This window comes from Stegostoma tigrinum, chromosome 3 (assembly GCF_030684315.1).
Source record: "Stegostoma tigrinum isolate sSteTig4 chromosome 3, sSteTig4.hap1, whole genome shotgun sequence".
Taxonomy (NCBI): Eukaryota; Metazoa; Chordata; class Chondrichthyes; order Orectolobiformes; family Stegostomatidae; genus Stegostoma; species Stegostoma tigrinum.
The window spans coordinates 29,853,121-29,871,416 of record NC_081356.1 but is presented as its reverse complement, the minus strand read 5'-3'; the positions used below and the strand labels follow the sequence as shown (position 1 = coordinate 29,871,416).

At 40.7% G+C, this 18,296-nt stretch overlaps 1 protein-coding gene across 4 annotated transcripts in view; it reads left to right on the top strand.

Annotated features, from left to right (window-relative positions):
* The first annotated feature begins 1,665 nt into the window (after positions 1-1,665).
* The window catches only part of tbc1d2 (TBC1 domain family, member 2), an 89,272-nt gene continuing 72,641 nt past the window's right edge, over positions 1,666-18,296 (top strand). Inside the window, exons 1-3 of one of the 4 annotated variants that reach the window (XM_048528334.2) lie at positions 1,666-1,787; positions 2,425-2,861; positions 13,733-13,880. In XM_048528334.2, the coding sequence (XP_048384291.2) occupies positions 2,451-2,861; positions 13,733-13,880 (559 nt within the window). In that variant the 5' untranslated portion in view covers positions 1,666-1,787; positions 2,425-2,450. Of the gene's footprint in view, positions 1,788-1,821; positions 2,131-2,421; positions 2,862-13,732; positions 13,881-18,296 lie in introns of those variants that run through there. The other 3 variants (XM_048528333.2, XM_059644137.1, XM_048528331.2) reach the window with 3 other exon arrangements.

The window sequence follows — 18,296 nt, the reverse complement described above, 5'->3', positions numbered from 1 at the left end:
GATGGAGAGAAAAGAAGATAGGTGGAGAGGAGAGAAAACCAGCCCAGTTCGTCCCCTCCCCCCACTGCACCACACAACCAGCCCAGCTCTTCCCCTCCACCCACTGCATCCCATAACCAGTCCAACCTGTCTCTGCCTCCCTAACCTGTTATTCCTCCCACCTCAAGCTGCACCTCCATTTCCTACCTACCACCACATCCCGCCTCCTTGACCTGTCCGTCTTCCCTGGACTGACCTACCCCCTCTCTACCTCCTCACCTATACTCTCCTCTCTACCTATCTTCTTTTCTCTCCATCTTCGGTCCGCCTTCCCCTCTCTCCCTATTTATTCCGGTTCCCTCTCCCCATCCCCCTCTCTGATGAAGGGTCTAGGCCCGAAACGTCAGCTTTTGTGCTCCTGAGATGCTGCTTGGCCTGCTGTGTTCATCCAGCTCCACACTTTGTTATCTTGGATTCTCCAGCATCTGCAGTTCCCATTATCACTAATACAAAAATCTGACAACATTGTTGGAGGTTCTTGCACAACATTAGAAAGTTTCAGACTTTCATCAGTAACAAAACAATGTGCTACAATTCTATAGGCAGAAAGGAGCACAGCTAGATTCTTTTTGTTGAAAATGTTTATGGAGCTTTTTTTGAAAAACAGGAGCAGGTTTAATATTTTTGCACTGAAGTAAGGGCAAAATATAAATAAACAGTGTATGTAATAAAAACAGAGACTTAAAGAATGCAGAGAAGTTGACAGGAAGTTTCAGAATCATAAATGGAAGATTTTTCAGACTTGTAAGTCCCAAGAGCTTTGCTTTAATTTAGAAGGTGGAAACCAACAGGTTCAGATGCCAATAGGATTAATACAATACTCAAATAACCGTGCTGGCGGAATAAGAAATAGGAGCAGATGTAGGCCATTCAGCCCCTTGAGTGGTCTCAATCAACAAAATTATTCAGCCATATTCATATTGAATGGCAGAGGAGGCTTAATACCTCTGGCTTCTATATGCTATGTTTCTAAAATATCTTTCAACCTCTACTTTCCCACATTGAGGCAGAGCATTCTGATGATTCACAACCTTCTAAATGAGGAAATTTCTCACCTCAGACAGAAATGGCCAACTCCTTAAAATGTAAGACTTTGAACCAATAGTTTGGACTTCAGCCAGACAGACTATCCAGCTACTTTGTGCAGCTTGCCGAAATTGCGGTTTGTACCTGCTTCTCCATGTTCACAGTGTGACGTGTATCTTGCGTTTAAACATCTGCTGTTTGTACACACAAGACGCAGGTCATTTTATTTGTTCAACTAAAATTGAAAATTTCTCAAATTTGTCTACCTCCTCCAGCAAACGTTATCACTACGTTATGGATGGTACGAAAATGTAGAAATAAGCATTATCGACAAGATTTAGAACCAACAAGGTCATCTGTCCTTCGTGTTTGGTCTTGTCATTCATTAAGATCGCAGCTGATCTGATAATGGGCTCAGCTCCACTTCCCTTTCTGTCCCTCACTCAGACCGCAGGATTCATTCTTTAAAATCGGCTTCAACTTTGATGTTATATTTATCGCGTTCAGGAATTTTCAACGTATATGAGATGCCTTCGTAACCGGAAGAGTCTGAACATTTAAATAAGCAGGAGGTTCGGGGGTTAGTTTGAACTTGTTTAAAATTGATTTCTGGAATTGAAAGTTTTGCAATGCGATGTTATGCAACGTTTTGCCGTCTGCAACACGACCAGAGTGTTTTCCACGGTTACCCCGGTAACATTGCTAATTTCTGGTTTCCCGAGGTGATTGTTTTTTTTCTGTTGTTGTTGGGTGGCAGTAATTGGCGGTACCCCGCGTGTGTCTTGGCGTTTCCTGGGTCGGGAAATTGCAGAGGGAGCAAGAGGCGAGTTTCAGCAGCGGGGACGGGCAACGCGCCTGTGACCAACCTCCTCCCAAGAAACTCAGACGGCCAGCCCAGTGCGTGTCGCTGTGCCCTGGTGCAATGTTAAATCTGCGAAAAGATCTGGGCGTGGGGACAGGGGAATCGGAAAATGCGTTGTGAAAGATGATGAGTGCGGGTGCCGCCTGAAGACGGGAAAAATTGAACTGTGGACAGGACGTACAAATACCGTTCTACAGCTGGAAGTAAAGAGAATATTTTAACTAGACTTGGGTGGGCTAAGGTGTTGTATTGTGTTAAAATAACCAACTCATCACTGAGATTTACTTATGTGAAAGCTAAAGATCACATAAAACTCGACCTTTGGTGGCATCGTTCATTCGGATTAAGAGTACTGGATGTTTAATCTTAAATCTGTACGGTAAACTGGACCTGAGACTTGTTTCTCGTTTAGTACCATGTCTTAAAAGCGCGGATAAACCAATTTGCCATCAAAGTAACTTTTGTTTATCCATTATCTGTATTTTCACTCCCAGCAGTGTAGGGATTGCGTGTTTATCGGACAATGATGGCAGATGAATTGGAAGTGGGTAAGCCTAGTGCCACAGCAAAGTCGCCAGAAGAGCCGAGTGTCGAAGCTGTGAGTGGCGTTGTACTTGAAGACGGCCCTCCGGTGGAACTCAGCGAGCCCGACGATCTGGCGAACTATTTAGAATTGAAATCTGAAGCAAGGGACCCGAGCAAAAAACTGTGCGGCTACCTCAACAAGCTGGGGGGCAAAGGACCGCTAAAAGGCTGCAAGACCCGCTGGTTTGTGTACGACCAGGAGATGTGCCATTTGTATTATTTCCGAACGACCCAGGACAACAACCCGTTAGGGAGAATAGACCTCTCCAACGCTGCCTTCAATTATTGTGTGGAAGCAGACGAAGGAACATTCGAAATCTCAACTCCGGAAAAGCATTATACACTGAAGGTGAGTGTTAAATTTCAGCAATGTTTACTGCTCAATGATTAATGTTCGAATCGGTCATTTTACTAACACACTATGCTTAAAGAATAAAATGAAACTTATTCACAGATCCATTGATCTGTGTTCTCAGCAACAAAGAAAGCTTAAATCAACGCATCAGGTTTTTGCCGTTCCCTCTGTGAGAAATTCCCAGTCAGGATCTTTCTCTTACTGCCTTTGTATCCAAAAACTTGCAGCTTCTCTTTGTGGTGTACTGATCAATTTGCGGCAGTGGTGGCTGGGATGCGCTTTTAAAACATGCAACTTTGGACACTTCAAAAATATCGTAAAATGTAACTAACACCCAAGCTCATTTGTGAAAGTTACCGTGAATGCCATGGTATCACGTGAAAGTTTTGCAACATTCTGAAAATAAACTTTAATCACAGATTTTGCCTTCTCATGGCAAGAACGTCATTAGACAATTTGTGATTCATACTTGACTTTCTAACTAATGCAATCAAATAAAAGCACGGAAAAGTTCTGAAGTCTTATACCGAACTCAAAACATTAACTCTACTTCTGTCCCCACAAATGTTGCCAGATCTGCTGAGTTTCCTCCAGCGTTCTGTGTTTGGCCCTGTAAGCCAATGCAGTGTTTGAATTTACTACTCCAAGTACTTGTTTCGCTCCTTTCCTCTTTCACTTTCTCCTGCAAGTAATTACTTTAGCCTGGCTGGATACTTGAAATTGTTTGAAAACAAAATAGAATGCAAGTTATCAATGTTATTGGGTAAAAGAACAAATTTCATTTTTAGATGAGGTATATAGTGAATCTTGCGTGATTTATCTGCAAGATTTAGTCATCACTTCTGGAGTGACTACATTGCTTATCAATAACAATTTTATGTGGTGGGTGGATGACCCACATTTAATTTGCTAAAAGATGTTTATGCAACTTGTGCATCCAAATGAGCTGGAAGCTTTTAGGGACAGATCCTATTGACTTTATGGCATCTTATAACTCTCTCCTGATTATCAAGTTAAGCTTGACCAACTATGCAGCTGACAAAGGTAGTGCTGGTGATTTGAGAGATGACGATTGAGATGGGTCGCTATTCGTCGGGTCAGTTCTATAAACAGATTGCCTCCCCTATAGGCAGCAGAATGTAAGAAATAGGAGCTGGGACTCCATGACTGATTTACGGTTTTCTAGGGTAGAGACTTCCAAAATTTGAAGCCCTCTGAGTGAAGATATTTTCCCTTGTTTCAAACCTAACTGGCTAACCCCTTATCCTGAAACTGTAACCTTATGGTCTAGATTCCCCACCAGGAGAATGCTCCCATGATCTACCCATCAAACTCCTTGTGTGTTTATCTGACAATGATGGCAGATGAATTGGAAGTAGGCAAACCTAGTCCCACTTAGGTGACCCACATTTTTCAGAATGCCAGGGAAAACATGCCTTATCCACTTAATCCTCTTTATAAATACAATTCCGTCAACCTGAGAACCCATCTAGCAAAACAGGTATGTCTCCAGTTATGTTCTCATCAGCACCACATATAACTATAGTGAGAATTGTTTACTCTTGTATTCTGAATTCTTCATAGCAAAAACTAACATACCATTTTTCTTTTAATTACTTGGCATACCTGCACTTGTAATATTGTGATTCATTGTAAAAGGAGAATCAGGTCTCCCCAAAGGCAAGTAGTTCCAAAGCTCTTGCCATCCATAAATTTAATGGAATCTAGGAATGGACTGGAGAAATTATGTGTGCATCATTTATAGGACAGTGAATAAATTGCAGTGATGGCTGTACTTTGTCTTCAATTACTTTGGAAGTCTTTATGCGTATGCTCTCATCTATTCTAGCCTGACGTGACATCATTGGTCTATCTAGAGTGGTGGGTTTGGAGACACTCTGCAGCTGTGTTGCAAGTATTTTGCATCACCAAAAAACAGAGGCCTTGTGTTCGAGAATTACATTGGAATGAAACATGGAGATGAGCCATTTGAACCAACTGTGTTTTGGGAGGGAGGGGAAGGTGTAGATGCTGCTCCTTTTGTGTTAATTTTACATGCTTGAATTCCTTTTTACTAAGATCTTCTTCAACTTTCTATTGAATAGTGACATGGCTGCTGCTTCAATCACTGACTCTATGCATTCCTCAAACATGTAAATTTCTGTGATGTTTTGCTCACTCTCGATCACTGAAACCTCTCACGTAGAATTCTAATTCAATGTTCCCAACAGTGTTGAGCATTACAGAGTAAACCGCTCACTCCAGACATATCGTAGACAGCTGCTGACATGGGGTTTCAGGAACGCTTGAGCATGTTTTGGTCCTCTTCTTTCATGGCAGAATAAATCAAGTGTTCTTATTAATTAAAAAATACAATTAAGCTTCTATTTTATGTGGTTTGTATCATAAATCTTACTGCACCAAAGGAGGCCATTCAGCCCACCAATCTACATCCATTATTTTGAAGAGCAATCCAGTTAATCCCACTCTGTTCTTTTTCTTTCCCTTTGGACCTGATTTTTGTTTTCTCATTCGAGACTTTATCTAAGGTTTTTTATGAAGGATACAATGGAATCTATTTCCAACTCCCTGTCGGTTAGCACACTCCAAATCTTAGTCATTCTTCAAATATGTTTGGATAACTTACTTGCTTTCAGTACAAAAACAGTGGGGTTGAATTATTAGGAGGTGGAGTTAAATGAATATAGAGGGTCTTGTACATTCTGGTTCTGCTTTAATTAATATGAAGCAAGTCAGCAGTGTTACGCTAGTTGGCTGCACATGTACTGATCTCCATACAGCATGGAAGGAGGCTGTTCGACCATTGTACCTCTTCAGAAGAGGACTCCAATAAATCCCACTGCCCCTGCAGTTTAGCCTCTGCCCTGCAATCTTCCTTGCTTTTCAAATAATATCCATTTCCCCTTGCAACTTATGATTATCTTCACTGCCCCTTTAGGCCGTATACAGTATTCCAGACCATCATATTTGGCTGTTTAAGTAATCCTAATAATCAATGGTTAATGTAGTGCAACTGGAATAAGAATGTGTGTTATCTTCAACAGTATTACTTTTTCTTTTACATGTAGGAAGGCCAGAATTATTATCAGCTTTTAAAATTTATTTTCTACCTGTTCTGGGAGCATTATCATTGTGCCATCATTCGGTGCACAGATTAAATTGCTGTCCAGGCTGTTGTCTATTCTTGTGCTTAGTTTGGATATCAGAAGTCCCATGGTGCCAAATTGAACAGCATTTTCACTAGGATAATATTCCTCCCTTGGCTAATACCGTCAGTTTGTAGATAGCTGGCCACATGTTCCATCTTGTGATAATGGCTTTTTGGTTGTTTAAATGAGCTAAGTTATTGAATTCCGTGGCATGCATTATGTAAAGTACCTGGAGACATTATGATACGAAAAATATTCTATCCATCCTATGATTAGGAGGATCCCTGACCAGAAAGGGAGTGAACAGAATCAAATGATATTGAAGTATTTGTGTACACTACTTTGCCAGCTTGAATAATTTGTTCACGCCAGTTGCCTTCAGTGTTGTCACATATCTTTATTTCTCAAATAAGGAGTTTTAACCTGACTATATTTTGATTAGTACATTTCTTATGGCAACATCCAAAATAAATCAGAGTAAATCTTCTCTTGGCTGTCTGATATTCATAGGTGCAATTTCTACTTTTCACTCACATTTTATTATTGTGTAATGCAGGAGGAGACCATTTTAGATTGAAGATGTTGGCGCCTAACATGATCTCATAGACTAATTGTAGTTCATGCATATTCGTATGTAATCTGTATCATTGTCCAATTGTTAGATAATTAGGTGGCAACAAAGAGGGAGTTTTAGAATTAACAGCAGTTGATGGGGGGAGCAGCTGATAATTCAGGAAAGTATGAGTCGATTAGAAAGTCATCATGTGTGATAACAAACTTAAATTTTTTGAGAATGTTGCTAGTATGGTATCTATGGGCATTGCCTGTTGGATTTCCAGAAGGTATTTACATTTGTATGAGACATGTTGTTTGGAGACCTCCACTATACAATACTTCAGTGGTAGGCCACATAACCCAGCTTGTAGATATAATAAAGCTATGGAATTTTGAACCCAGATGGTCAGAATCTGAGATGATTTGCTCTAGAAACCACTGATATTTTTCCTATAAGAGATAACAACGTGTACAACTGGATGAACACAACAGGCCAGGCAGCATCAGAGGAGGAGGAAGGCTGACATTTCGGGCCTAGACCCTCCTTCACATTTTTCTGAAGAACGGTCTAGGCCCAAAACGTCAGCCTTCCTGCTCCTCTGATGCTGCTTGGCCTGCTGTGTTCATCCAGCTCTACACCTTGTTATCTCAGATTCTCCAGCATTGGCAGTTCCTACTATCTCTGAAGCTATTTTTCCTGTTCTTCGTTTTCTGAAAACTTCCTGTCAAGTGTGCAAGCTGAAAACTAAATAGATGGCCTGCTCTCTGCTCGTGGAGGGTTTTTAAAGAAAGTTTCAAAATCTGCTTCACAGTTTCTGAAAAAGAGAAATCAGCCAGCCACAAGTAGTCTCGGAAGACACCCCAGTGCCAATGGTTTGTGTGTGGCATGTAACTGGCTACAAATCAATATTTGGGAAATCCATAAATAGTCCTTTTCCTCTGAGTTTATCTGTCACAAGACTTTTAGAATAAACCTTGGAGAGTTTTATATTTGTTCTTGGACTTGATTTTTTTTGTGGGAGCGTCTGTTGGTTTTTGACAAGTATTTTCATACATTTGCACTGTCTAAGCTTTTTGTTAAATTAATCAGCCAAATATGCAAAGATTATTCTGTTTGCAATGAACTAAATATTATTGTTAACTAAAGAAACTTGGACAATTTTTTCCAGATTAGAGCTAAGTGCAATCTGATATCTACATAATTGGCTATATAACCATCTCAGGGATAATGTTTCATAATTTAAATTCTCAGAAGCACAGCAGCTGAGTTAATCAAAGATAATGACTAATTTGGAGCTTTGATTTTAAATGTTTGTTGGTTCATCATCACTATAACCTTACCAGGGCTGTTGGCATCATCTTTCTTCTTTTGGTTTTCTTGATAATCTCTCATCTCAATGTTATTGGTCCATCTGACTTGTTTTCTTCCTCTTCTATGTCTATTCTCAATTTGAGCTTCAATTGCTGCCAGGTTTTCATTTTCAATGTCTGTACTTTGCTGTCTCTCACTCTGTAACTGTCCTTTTTAATTCCTAACCTCCCTATCTTGAGCTAACCCACTTTTTTGACTTTCTGGCATTGCAACTGATTCTGACCATCCTCTGCCATGCCCACATTTCAAAAGCTGTTATCAGCTCTCATCATCTTTCTTCAGAGTCAATACTCCACACTATGGACTGTATTTCACATGTTTTAAGCTTCATGCTGATGCTTCTGCAAGGCCAAGAGATTCTTAAGCCGTGCCTCTTGTTGTAGCGAATCTAATTTGGATTTCGTTCTTGAATGTAACTTAGGTGTTTATTATTAAGCCAATGAACTTGAATATGTCCACTACCTTTATCTTGGTGCACCCAATCTTAACTTATCCATTGAAATTTATCTTTAAAAATACAGTAAAAGTCCATGATAAATTGGCTCTGTGCAATTGCTCAGTTCACAAGGGTCTTGAAGCTCCCAAAAAGGTAAGTCTTTGTTTAAATTTTAATTTTGCCAGTTAAAAATAGGAGAAGCAAGAGTTTTCTTTGTTGCTCCAGTGATAATATGGTTTCGCTTTTTGGATTACAACATCTGCGTTATAACAGACTTCCACTGCATGACAGAAGCTGGATATCAGCAACTAAAAGTAGAAAATGCAGAAATGTTTCATGAGATTATGTAATTTATCTCTACTCTTTGCAACCATTCCAACTTTCAAAGTATTTACAGAGTAGAAACAGGCCATTATACTTAGTAGATCCATACCAGCATTTCTGCTCCATAATACCTCCTCCCACCCCTTTCATTTTGCCCCATCAATATGGCTCAGTGGTTAGTGCTACTGCCTCACAGCACCAGGGACCCAGGTTCAATTCCACCCTCGGGCGACCGTGTGGAATTTGCACAATCTCCCCGTGTCTGCGTGGGTTTCCTCCGGGTGCTTGGGTTTCCTCTCACAGTCCAAAGATGTGCAGGCTAGGTGGATTGGCCGTGCTAAATTGCCTGTAGTATTCAGGGATGCGTCAATTAGATGGGTTACAGGGGGATGGGTCTGGGTAGGATGCTCTGAGAGTCAGCGTGGACGTGTTGGGCCGGAGGGCCTGTTTCCACACTGGAGGGATTCTATTATTCTATTATAACATACTTTTTTTGGTTCTTTTACCTCAGGTACTTATCTGGCTTCCCCAGAAGAGACTTGTAACAATGACTGAAAGTCTTTAAGTTGTATAGATTGAAGGAGCTGTGGCTGTTCTCCTGTTAAAGAATAGAAAGTTGAAAGGAGATTTGCTGAAAATCATCAGAGACCCAGACACAGTCAATAGGGTTAAATGGCTCTAATTTGCAGAAGGATTGAGAACCAATGGATGCCAATTTAAGGAGAATTATCAAAGAACCCGTTATGGTGTGAGGAAAATCCATTTTACACAGTGAGAAGTTTGGAACAGGAGTGCATTGCTTGAGATTGAGAAGTTGATTTAGTCGCAGCTATCAAAAAGGGAATTGAAGGGAAAAGAAAAGGCAGGGCCACTGGGACAGGCTGAGTGTGTGAGACTGGCTGAGTTGCTCATGCAGAGGGCCAATACAGATACAACAGGTCTATGAATCTACCAGTGCTATTCCTCTCAACTACCCAGTTTGGTAACCTGCTCCACATTCCCCCACTCTCTGGGAGGATAATGTATCTCCTGCATTCTTTACTGGATTTAAATTCATGGTCTCTAGTTTTGGTGTCAAGTGGAAATGTTTTCTCTATGTCTACCCTGTCAAAGCTTTTCATAATTCTCAAGCCCCCTATCAAAGTCATTCCCCAGTATTCTTTTTACTCAAGGAAAAGCCTCCAAACCCCTCAGTTTTCCTGATCAATATAACCTGTATCATTCTAAGTAGTATTGCTGGAGTTGGCTTCAGGTGTAGGAAAGAAAGGGATCTTGAGTGGAATGAATATGAGGGTGAGAATTTTTAATTGAAGGGATTGTCAGACAGATTGCTGTTCCAGGTCCAATTTAATAAGTTCACCTGGAATGTTTCCACTTGGAGGACACCCAGATTCAGGGGCCATAAATATAACAACATTCTCTAATGAATCCGATAGGGAGTTTAGGAGAAACTGCTCAACCTAGCGAGTTGTAAGGAGGCAGAAGCTTTTTGGTTGACCTTGTGTAAAACGCTGACTCTTGATATTTGGCCAAAAGAAGTCCAAAATTGTTCCTGAGGTCGAATGAAAATGTATTGACTTGAAGGTGGCTGTTTGGCATTTTGTATTCAGAAGGATTAACAAAAATACTTTTTGACTTTATTTGCTCTGGTTTTGGGAGGTGAGGTTGGCTGGAATAGTCTCTGACCTGGCAAGTTTGCAATAATGTCGTAAAGGGTTGACTAGAGAGGTGATGGTAGACAGTGGATTTCAACCACCCAAAAATATTACTCATTTATAAGAAAGCCTCTATATTTGGCTAAACTATTTTTCTCAGAACTTTTACATGAGTATATAGTAGTTGGAGTGGATCTGAAAGGCTTGGAGAAGGCCATGTATGCTAGTCAAACACAGGAGGTGGAAAGGAATCGGAGGACAAGCTGATGTGGTGAGATGAAGTCGGGTCAGTGGCTGGTGTGTTGCATATACATTTGTGTGAACCTGTTGGATTGAATGGGGCCTATTCCTTTGATGTAAATTCTGTGAATTGGACTTCGCAATAGTACATTGATTACAAAATTAAAAGATCACGTCTTTGATTTGTGATTATAATATTTGAACATTAATTTACTGTTTCATCCATTCTGCAATTTATAATAGACTTGTATTTCTTAGCAACCATTCTCACCTGGTGCAGTAATAAGGAAGGGAAATAGGCCTCTTTATCGCATCAATATTTATTAACTTGCCCGGTTTTCACAGTCGTGTGATACTACTGGTTAGAGAGTAGCTCTGCATGTGTGTTCATAATTGAAAGCACTAAGGAAAACTGGAAGCAAAACACAATGCCACCTAAATCCCAATCAACCATCACTCACTCATGGATCTTGACAGCAACATATCACATTTAAAATGAACAAATGAATAAGTACAGCACAGGCTCAGGACCTTCGGCCCCTCTAAGCCTGTGCTGACCATCATGCCCTAATTAATCTAAAAGCAAACCTGCCATTTTTCGATCTGTATCCCTCTATTCCCTCCCTGTTCATGTCCCCATCCAGGTGCCTCTTAAATGTCTTCAATGTGTCCACTTCTGCCACTTCTTCTGGTAGTGCATTCCAGGCTGCTACCACTCTGCGTGAAAAACTTTCCTCACACACCTCGCATAAACTTTACCCTTCTGACCTTGAACCAGTGCCCCCTTGTAATTGAAACTTCAACGCTGGGAAATAGCCTCTGACTATCTGCGCTATTTATGCCTCTCATAATTTTGTGGACCTCTGTCAGGTCTCGTCTTAGCCGCCGTCTTTCCAGCGAAAACAATCCTAGTCTTTTTAACCTTTTCTCATAGCCAATGCCCTGGAGACCAGGCAACATCCTGGTGAACCTTCTCTGTACTCTGTCCAAAGTTTCCACATCCTTCTGGCAGTGCAGTGACCAAAACTGCACATAATACTCCAAATATGGCCTAACAAGTGTTTTATATAGCTGCAACATGTTTTGCCAATTCTTGTACTCCATGCCCCAGGTGATGAAGGGGAGCATGCCGTATGCCTTCTTAATCACCTTGGCTACCTGTGTTGCCACTTTCAGGGAACTGTGACCCTGCACACCCAGATCCATCTGAATGTTAGTGTCCCTAAGGCTACTGTCATTTCCAGTACAATTCACACCCTAAATTTGATCCTCAAAAATGCATCACCTCACATTTGTCTGGATTAAACTCCGTGTGCTATGTCTGTGCCCAAGTCACCAATCTATTGTGATCCTATTGTATACTTTCACAGTCATTGGCACTATCAGCAACTCCTTCGATCTTTGCGTCATCAGCAGATTTGCTTATCAGACCACCCACATTTTCCTCCAGATCATTTACATATACTACAAACCACAAAGGGCTGAAGATTGACCACTGTGGAACACCACTAGTTACTGGTCTCCATTCTGAAAAAATATCCTTCCACCACTACCCTCAGTCTTCCATGACCAAGCCAGTTTTCTAGCCATCTAGCTAGCCCACCCGAATTCGGTGTGATTTTAGTTTTTGTACCAACTTTCCACGTGGGTCTTTATTAAATGCCTTACTAAAGTCCATATAAACTACATCCACAGCTCTTCCCTCATCAATTATCATTGTTACCTTTTCAAAAAATTCAATCAGACAGGTGAGACATCCCCTTCCCTGGAAAAAACCATACTGCCTGTCACTAACTAGTCTATTTTCTCTCATTGTCTTCCCCAAGAGCTTCCTCACCACAGACATCAAGCTCATCGGCCTATAGTTTCCTGGATTATCCCTGCTTCCTTTTCTTAAACAAGTGAACAACAGTTGCTAATCTCCAATCCTCTGGAACTTCACCCGTGGTCTATGAGGATGTGAGGATATCTACCAATGTCCCAGCTAACTCTGCCCTTGCTTCTTGGTGTAACCTGTGGTAGATCCCATGAGGTCCTTGGGACTTGTCTATCTTAATGCAATTTGTTATTCCCAAAACTTCCTCTTTCAATATTTTGACATTTTCTAGAGCACTCACACACTCATCCCTGTCCTCAACATTAGTCATGTCCTTTTGTGTGGTGAATACTGATACAAAGTACTCATTCAGGATCTCCCCCACTTCCTGTGGCTCTGAGTATAATTTCTCTCCTTCGTCCTTAAGTGGGCCTACTCTTTCCCTTGTTACCCTCTTTCTCCTAACATATGCATAAAAAGCTGTAGGATTCTCCTTGACTCTGTTTGCTGAAGGCATTTCATGGACCCTTATTGCCTTCCTATTGCGCATTTAAATTCCTTCCTAATTTCTCTGAACCTTCCTAAAATCTCAGCCTTGTATTTGAAACTCTTTGTGGCCTCGTCCCTTCTTTTTAGGTCTCTCATCTCCTCCTGACCCACATCCTTGGATCTGTATTCTTCTTCAATCCTAGTCACTTATGCATTGCTGATTTTCATAGTTCTACCACTGATGCCAGTGCCTTTAGCTGCCCAGTCTCCAAGCTCTTGAATGAAAGAAAGAACTGTTGATGTTCAATATCTGAAACAAAATAGAAATTGTTGTTGTTATTCACATGCATTGGATTCACCGGGCTCAAAACGTTAACTCTGCTTTCTTCTCACAGATGCTACCAGACCTGCTGAGTTTTTCCAGCAATTTTTGTTTTTACTCTGAGCTCTGCAAATCCCTCCCTGAGCGCCTCTGTCAGATTACTTCTCTGTCCTCCTTTAAGAGGGTCTTTGCAGCCTTTGTCTTTGACCAAACCTATGGTCACCTGTTCTAATATCTCCTAATGTGATTCAGTGTCAAAACCTGTCTGATGATTGCTTCTTTTGAGGCTGTGTCTTGCGACAGTTTGCTCCATTAAAAGGTGGTGTGCAAATACAAGTTATTGTAATGAGAATTTCTTTGAATTTTATGGAGCTTTTAAAATAGAAGAACACTTCAGGACACAGTTTATTAGAGTGTGAGAAATCTAAGTCTGGGCAATTAAATTATCTAGTCCCTTATGTAAAAATAAATTGATTTTGTTTTCAGGCAAAGAATAAAGATGCCATGATGTACTGGTTACAGCAGTTACAGCAGAAGCGTTGGGAACATGGTGCGGAGCAGAATTATGCCCTTACAGATGACCTCAGCATCTCCACAGAGCATACCGAATTACCAGCAGTATTCAAAACAGAAGGTATGTGCATCTCTTTGACCTGGGATGTTTCAAAACTTAACGTTTCAAGCAGAGAAGTGTGAACAGATTGAGTTTAGTAGGAAGAACAAGGTAAGTGAATATTAACATTAAGATTACAAATCTAAAACGGGTACTGCAGCAGAGGGACCTGGGGTTATATGGGCACACATCACCTACGGTGGCAGGGCAAGTTGAGAAATTACTTAAAATGTATATGGGATCCTGGGTATTTTAAATTGGGATATATAGATTGCAAAATTAAAGACATTATGATGAACCTACACACGAATCTGGTTTGACCTCAATTGGAGTATTGTGACCAATTCTGAGCAGTGCACTTTAGGAAGGATGTGAAGGCATGTGAGATTGGTTTCAGACATGAGGGCACTCAGCAAAGTGGCTGGATTGGAGATATTGGAGTTGTTTACCTTGGAGAAGAGAAGGCTGAAAGTTGAGTTGACAGATATGTTCAAAATCATGAGGAGCCTAAACAGAACAGAGAAACTTTTGCTATCATTGAGAAGGTTGAGTATCAGAGGACACTGATTTAAAGTGACTGGCAAAAAAATCCTCAAGAATGATATGAGGGAAACCTTTTCCTGCACAGGCAAACTGTAAAGCCTCTGGCAATCAAACACTTTCCAAGTGTCTGTTAACATTGTGTGTTGAATTTTGCAGGCATAACAGCTGTCACACCCAGGAAGTCAGAGTGCAACCACTGATCCTTGCTGACTTTAGTTGCAAATCATGATATTTGTCTTCAAGTTTTTAAAAAAAAGCATAATGAGCTGCTGATGGAGTAGATACTTCAAAAATACTAAATATTGAGCTAGTGAACAGTATTAATTATTGATCTATTTTGGTCTGGCTTCTCCAGCATATTTGCCACCCGAACGTCATATCTGACTCCAAGATGAACTTCCAGCCATATAATCTGTTCCATTGCTTAGCCCCTAAGTTGCACCTGATAGTGTCCTTGCCTGTTCACAAAACCCTGATCCATGCTTTTGGCACCGCTAGTCTTGACTATAACACAGCTTCTCATGTTTAACCCTCTGTAAATTTGTGACCATCCAGAACATGAGTGCTGACTTACATCACCTCCTGTTCACCTATCACTCTTGTGCTCATTGAACTGTATTGGTTCCAAGTCAAGCAACACCTTAACTTTAAAATTCTCATCTTTGTTTTCAAATTCTCCTGGGCAGTCCCCCCATATCTCTGTCACCTCCTCCAGGTCCACAATAGTCTGAGATATCTCATCTCATTCTGGCCTCCAAAGCTAATTTCTTTGCCATACGATAACTGTATCTCCAAGGAGCCTAGAACATAAGGTCGAGAATTCCCTTCTTATCTGCTGCTCTGATATTCTTATCCTTTAAGAATCTCTTTAAGAACCCATGTCTTTGACTAAACTTTTCTTCATCTGTTCAAATATGTGTGGCTCGGTGTCAAATTTTGTAACACTTGTGTTCTGCTCCTTTTTAGACTTTCTAATTTTCACAAAGATGATATAGGTCAGTACGTTGTTGCTGGTCAATCTGATAATCTTCACAAATTTGGAAGAAAATAGACTTTTGGTGGACTTTTTAAATTTATGAGGGTGAAGTGATACATCTGTCCATTGCATAAAGCATAGCTGGCACTTTAGTCTAGGATTGTCGACTCTAGTTGGCCATATTCCTGGAGGTTTCATCATATGATCTTCCACCTCCCACAGCTTTGTATAATCAAATAGCCTCTTTGTTTTCTCAACCATTTTGATAAACCTATAACAAATAAACAAATGAACAGCTTAAAAAGGAAACTTCAGGCTCGCAAGAGAAATAAACTTGCAGACCAACAGAGCAAAGAATAGGGACTGATTGGATTGCTCGGTAGAGAGTCGATATAAGGTCGATCAGCTTAATGGACCTCTGTGTATTCATAGTTCTAACATGTAAAGAATAACACTTTGATCTGGGGTTTCTACCTGGTTGTGCTGGTTCCTTTCAAGCAAATTGCTGCAAGCTAGCACAAAGGATCATGGAATTTCAATTGCAAGTTGCATTTGGTGCAAATTGCTTTTCCATGATTATTTCAATTGGTCTAAGACATGAATGTGACCATCTCTCCAATTAATCATAATGCCAAGGATCTGCTGACAGCACCAATGTAAAGGCCCCTCAGAGGCTTTTTCATTTAAACACTTTGTTTAGACAGATGGATGCTAATATACATCATTTTAAAAGCTTAGAAATATTGTATATTAAAAACTAATTTACTATCATTATCCTCTGTACATTCATTAACAGTCATTCTGTATATTTTTGAAAGCCATTCTTGATATTAAACTCATGATGGAAGTCTCTCTGATTAGAATAAAATAAAAGCACAGTTACCATGGATGCTAGGTATCTGAAATAAGAACAAAGTGTTGGAGAAGTGCAGCAAGTCTGACTGCATCTATGGAGAAAGAAACAGTTAATCTCAGGCCAATATAACTCTTTATGACCATCATTTTCTTGATCTCTTTAGTTCCAAAGAATGGTTATATCAGACTCGAAACATTAACTGATGTTGAAACATTTCTGATGAAAGGTCTAGGCCCGAAACATCAGCTTTCTTGCTCCTAAGATGCTGCTTGGCCTGCTGTGTTCATCCAGCTCCACACCTTGTTATCTCGGATTCTCCAGCATCTGCAGTTCCCATTATCTCTGGTACAATTTTAACCCCACTGCAAAACCTCTTCTAAGGATGCCTAACCTGAACAAGTTACCCTCCTCCGTTTGGACAAACTCAGGGGATCTCTCTGCCACTGCAACTCTCTTGTAATCTCTTCGGCCTTGAAACTGCTTGACCATGTCCTGAAGCAAACCAGGTACTAAAGCCATATCACCTTTCTTAGTACCTGCCTATGGAACCAGATCATCCCCAATGGACTACAGTCCACATTCAAGCCTTCCCAATTTTGCCCCAAACGTGACAATATCTACATCCAGAACATTGAGACCCTTCAGAAGTGTTTCTCCCTGCAACTCCTGAAAAGATTTCTGAAGAAGGGTCTAGGCCCAAAACGTCAGCTTTCCTGCTCCTAAGATGCTGCTTGGCCTGCTGTGTTCATCCAGTTCCCCTTCTTGTTATCTGGGATTCTCCAGGATCTGCAGTTTGTATTATCTCTCAAAACATTAACGATGTTTTTCTGTTCACAAATGTGTTTCACCACCACTAGCTGTTTTCTTTTAATCCCAAAATCAAGTGCTTACTTTTGGTGTTAAATTTATTTTCAGGTGCATCAGTAAAGCTATGTCTGATTGCCAGTTAACCATATCAAAGAATGTTTTTCATGCAAAAATCACTCTGGTTGATCGAGTGAATGTAAAATCTTCTGAGTAAGTTTAAACATAAACCTGATCAAAAGAAAACACTTCTTAAACCTAACACCAACTGGAGCTCAATTTGTTGCTGACTTATTGATGAAACTCATACCACAGTAGTTGGTCTTTTTTCAGTGCAGTTGTGATACTTTTTCAGGAACTGCTTATAGCATTGACCAGGAAATAATCTTAAATTCTTAATAGCTCTGAGGCAATCCTTGGGACTGGCCTGAAACCCAGTTGAAATTAAGTGAAACATTACTTCCTTATCCAATCAGTTGACACTGCTCTGTATTTATAAAGTGTGAGCAATGTGACCGTAAAAGGTTGCAGTTTTCTCTTTTGGAGTGGCCGGTTGGGTCATCTGCCAGAACTATTGACCCTGACGTGACCTCAAACCCATTTTATTGGAGCAGGCTGCAAGGGGTTGCTTGAACTGCCAGTAAGGCTTTTGGCAAGATTTTCAGCACCAAGTGGGAGTCTGCCGTAAAGGAATGGACAAGGTCAGAAGTCACACCACACCAGGTTATAGTCTAACAGGTTTATTTGAAAACACAAGCTTTTGGAGCACTGCTCACTCTTCAGGTGTAACACCTGAAGGAGGAGTGAGGCTCTGAAAACTCGTGTTTTCGAATAAACCTGTAGGACTATCATCTGGTGATGTGCGATTTCTGACCTTGTCCACCCCAGTTTAACACCAGCACCTCCACATCATAGAGGAATGGGGCACTGCAGCACCAAAGGCTGAAACTAATAAAGAATGAGAATACTCCTCCCACAGAGGCCCAATCCTCATACTGGAGTCCAAATTGGAGCTAGGGGACATCTCAGCCATTCCATTTCCCTCCGTTTACAGAATTCTGGGTCTTACTGACTACACAGGCCTGTTACCGGCAAAACAGTATAACTCCAATAACTCTGAAGGCTTAGAAAAGTATGGCCGCTCTTGTTCAGAGAGCTTAAAGGTATGAACTTGTGAACTCAGTGCAGAAGGTTTACAGGAGATATTTTGTCCTTATTTGATGTAGGATGAAAGATCTTTGCTATGGAGAAGGTGCAG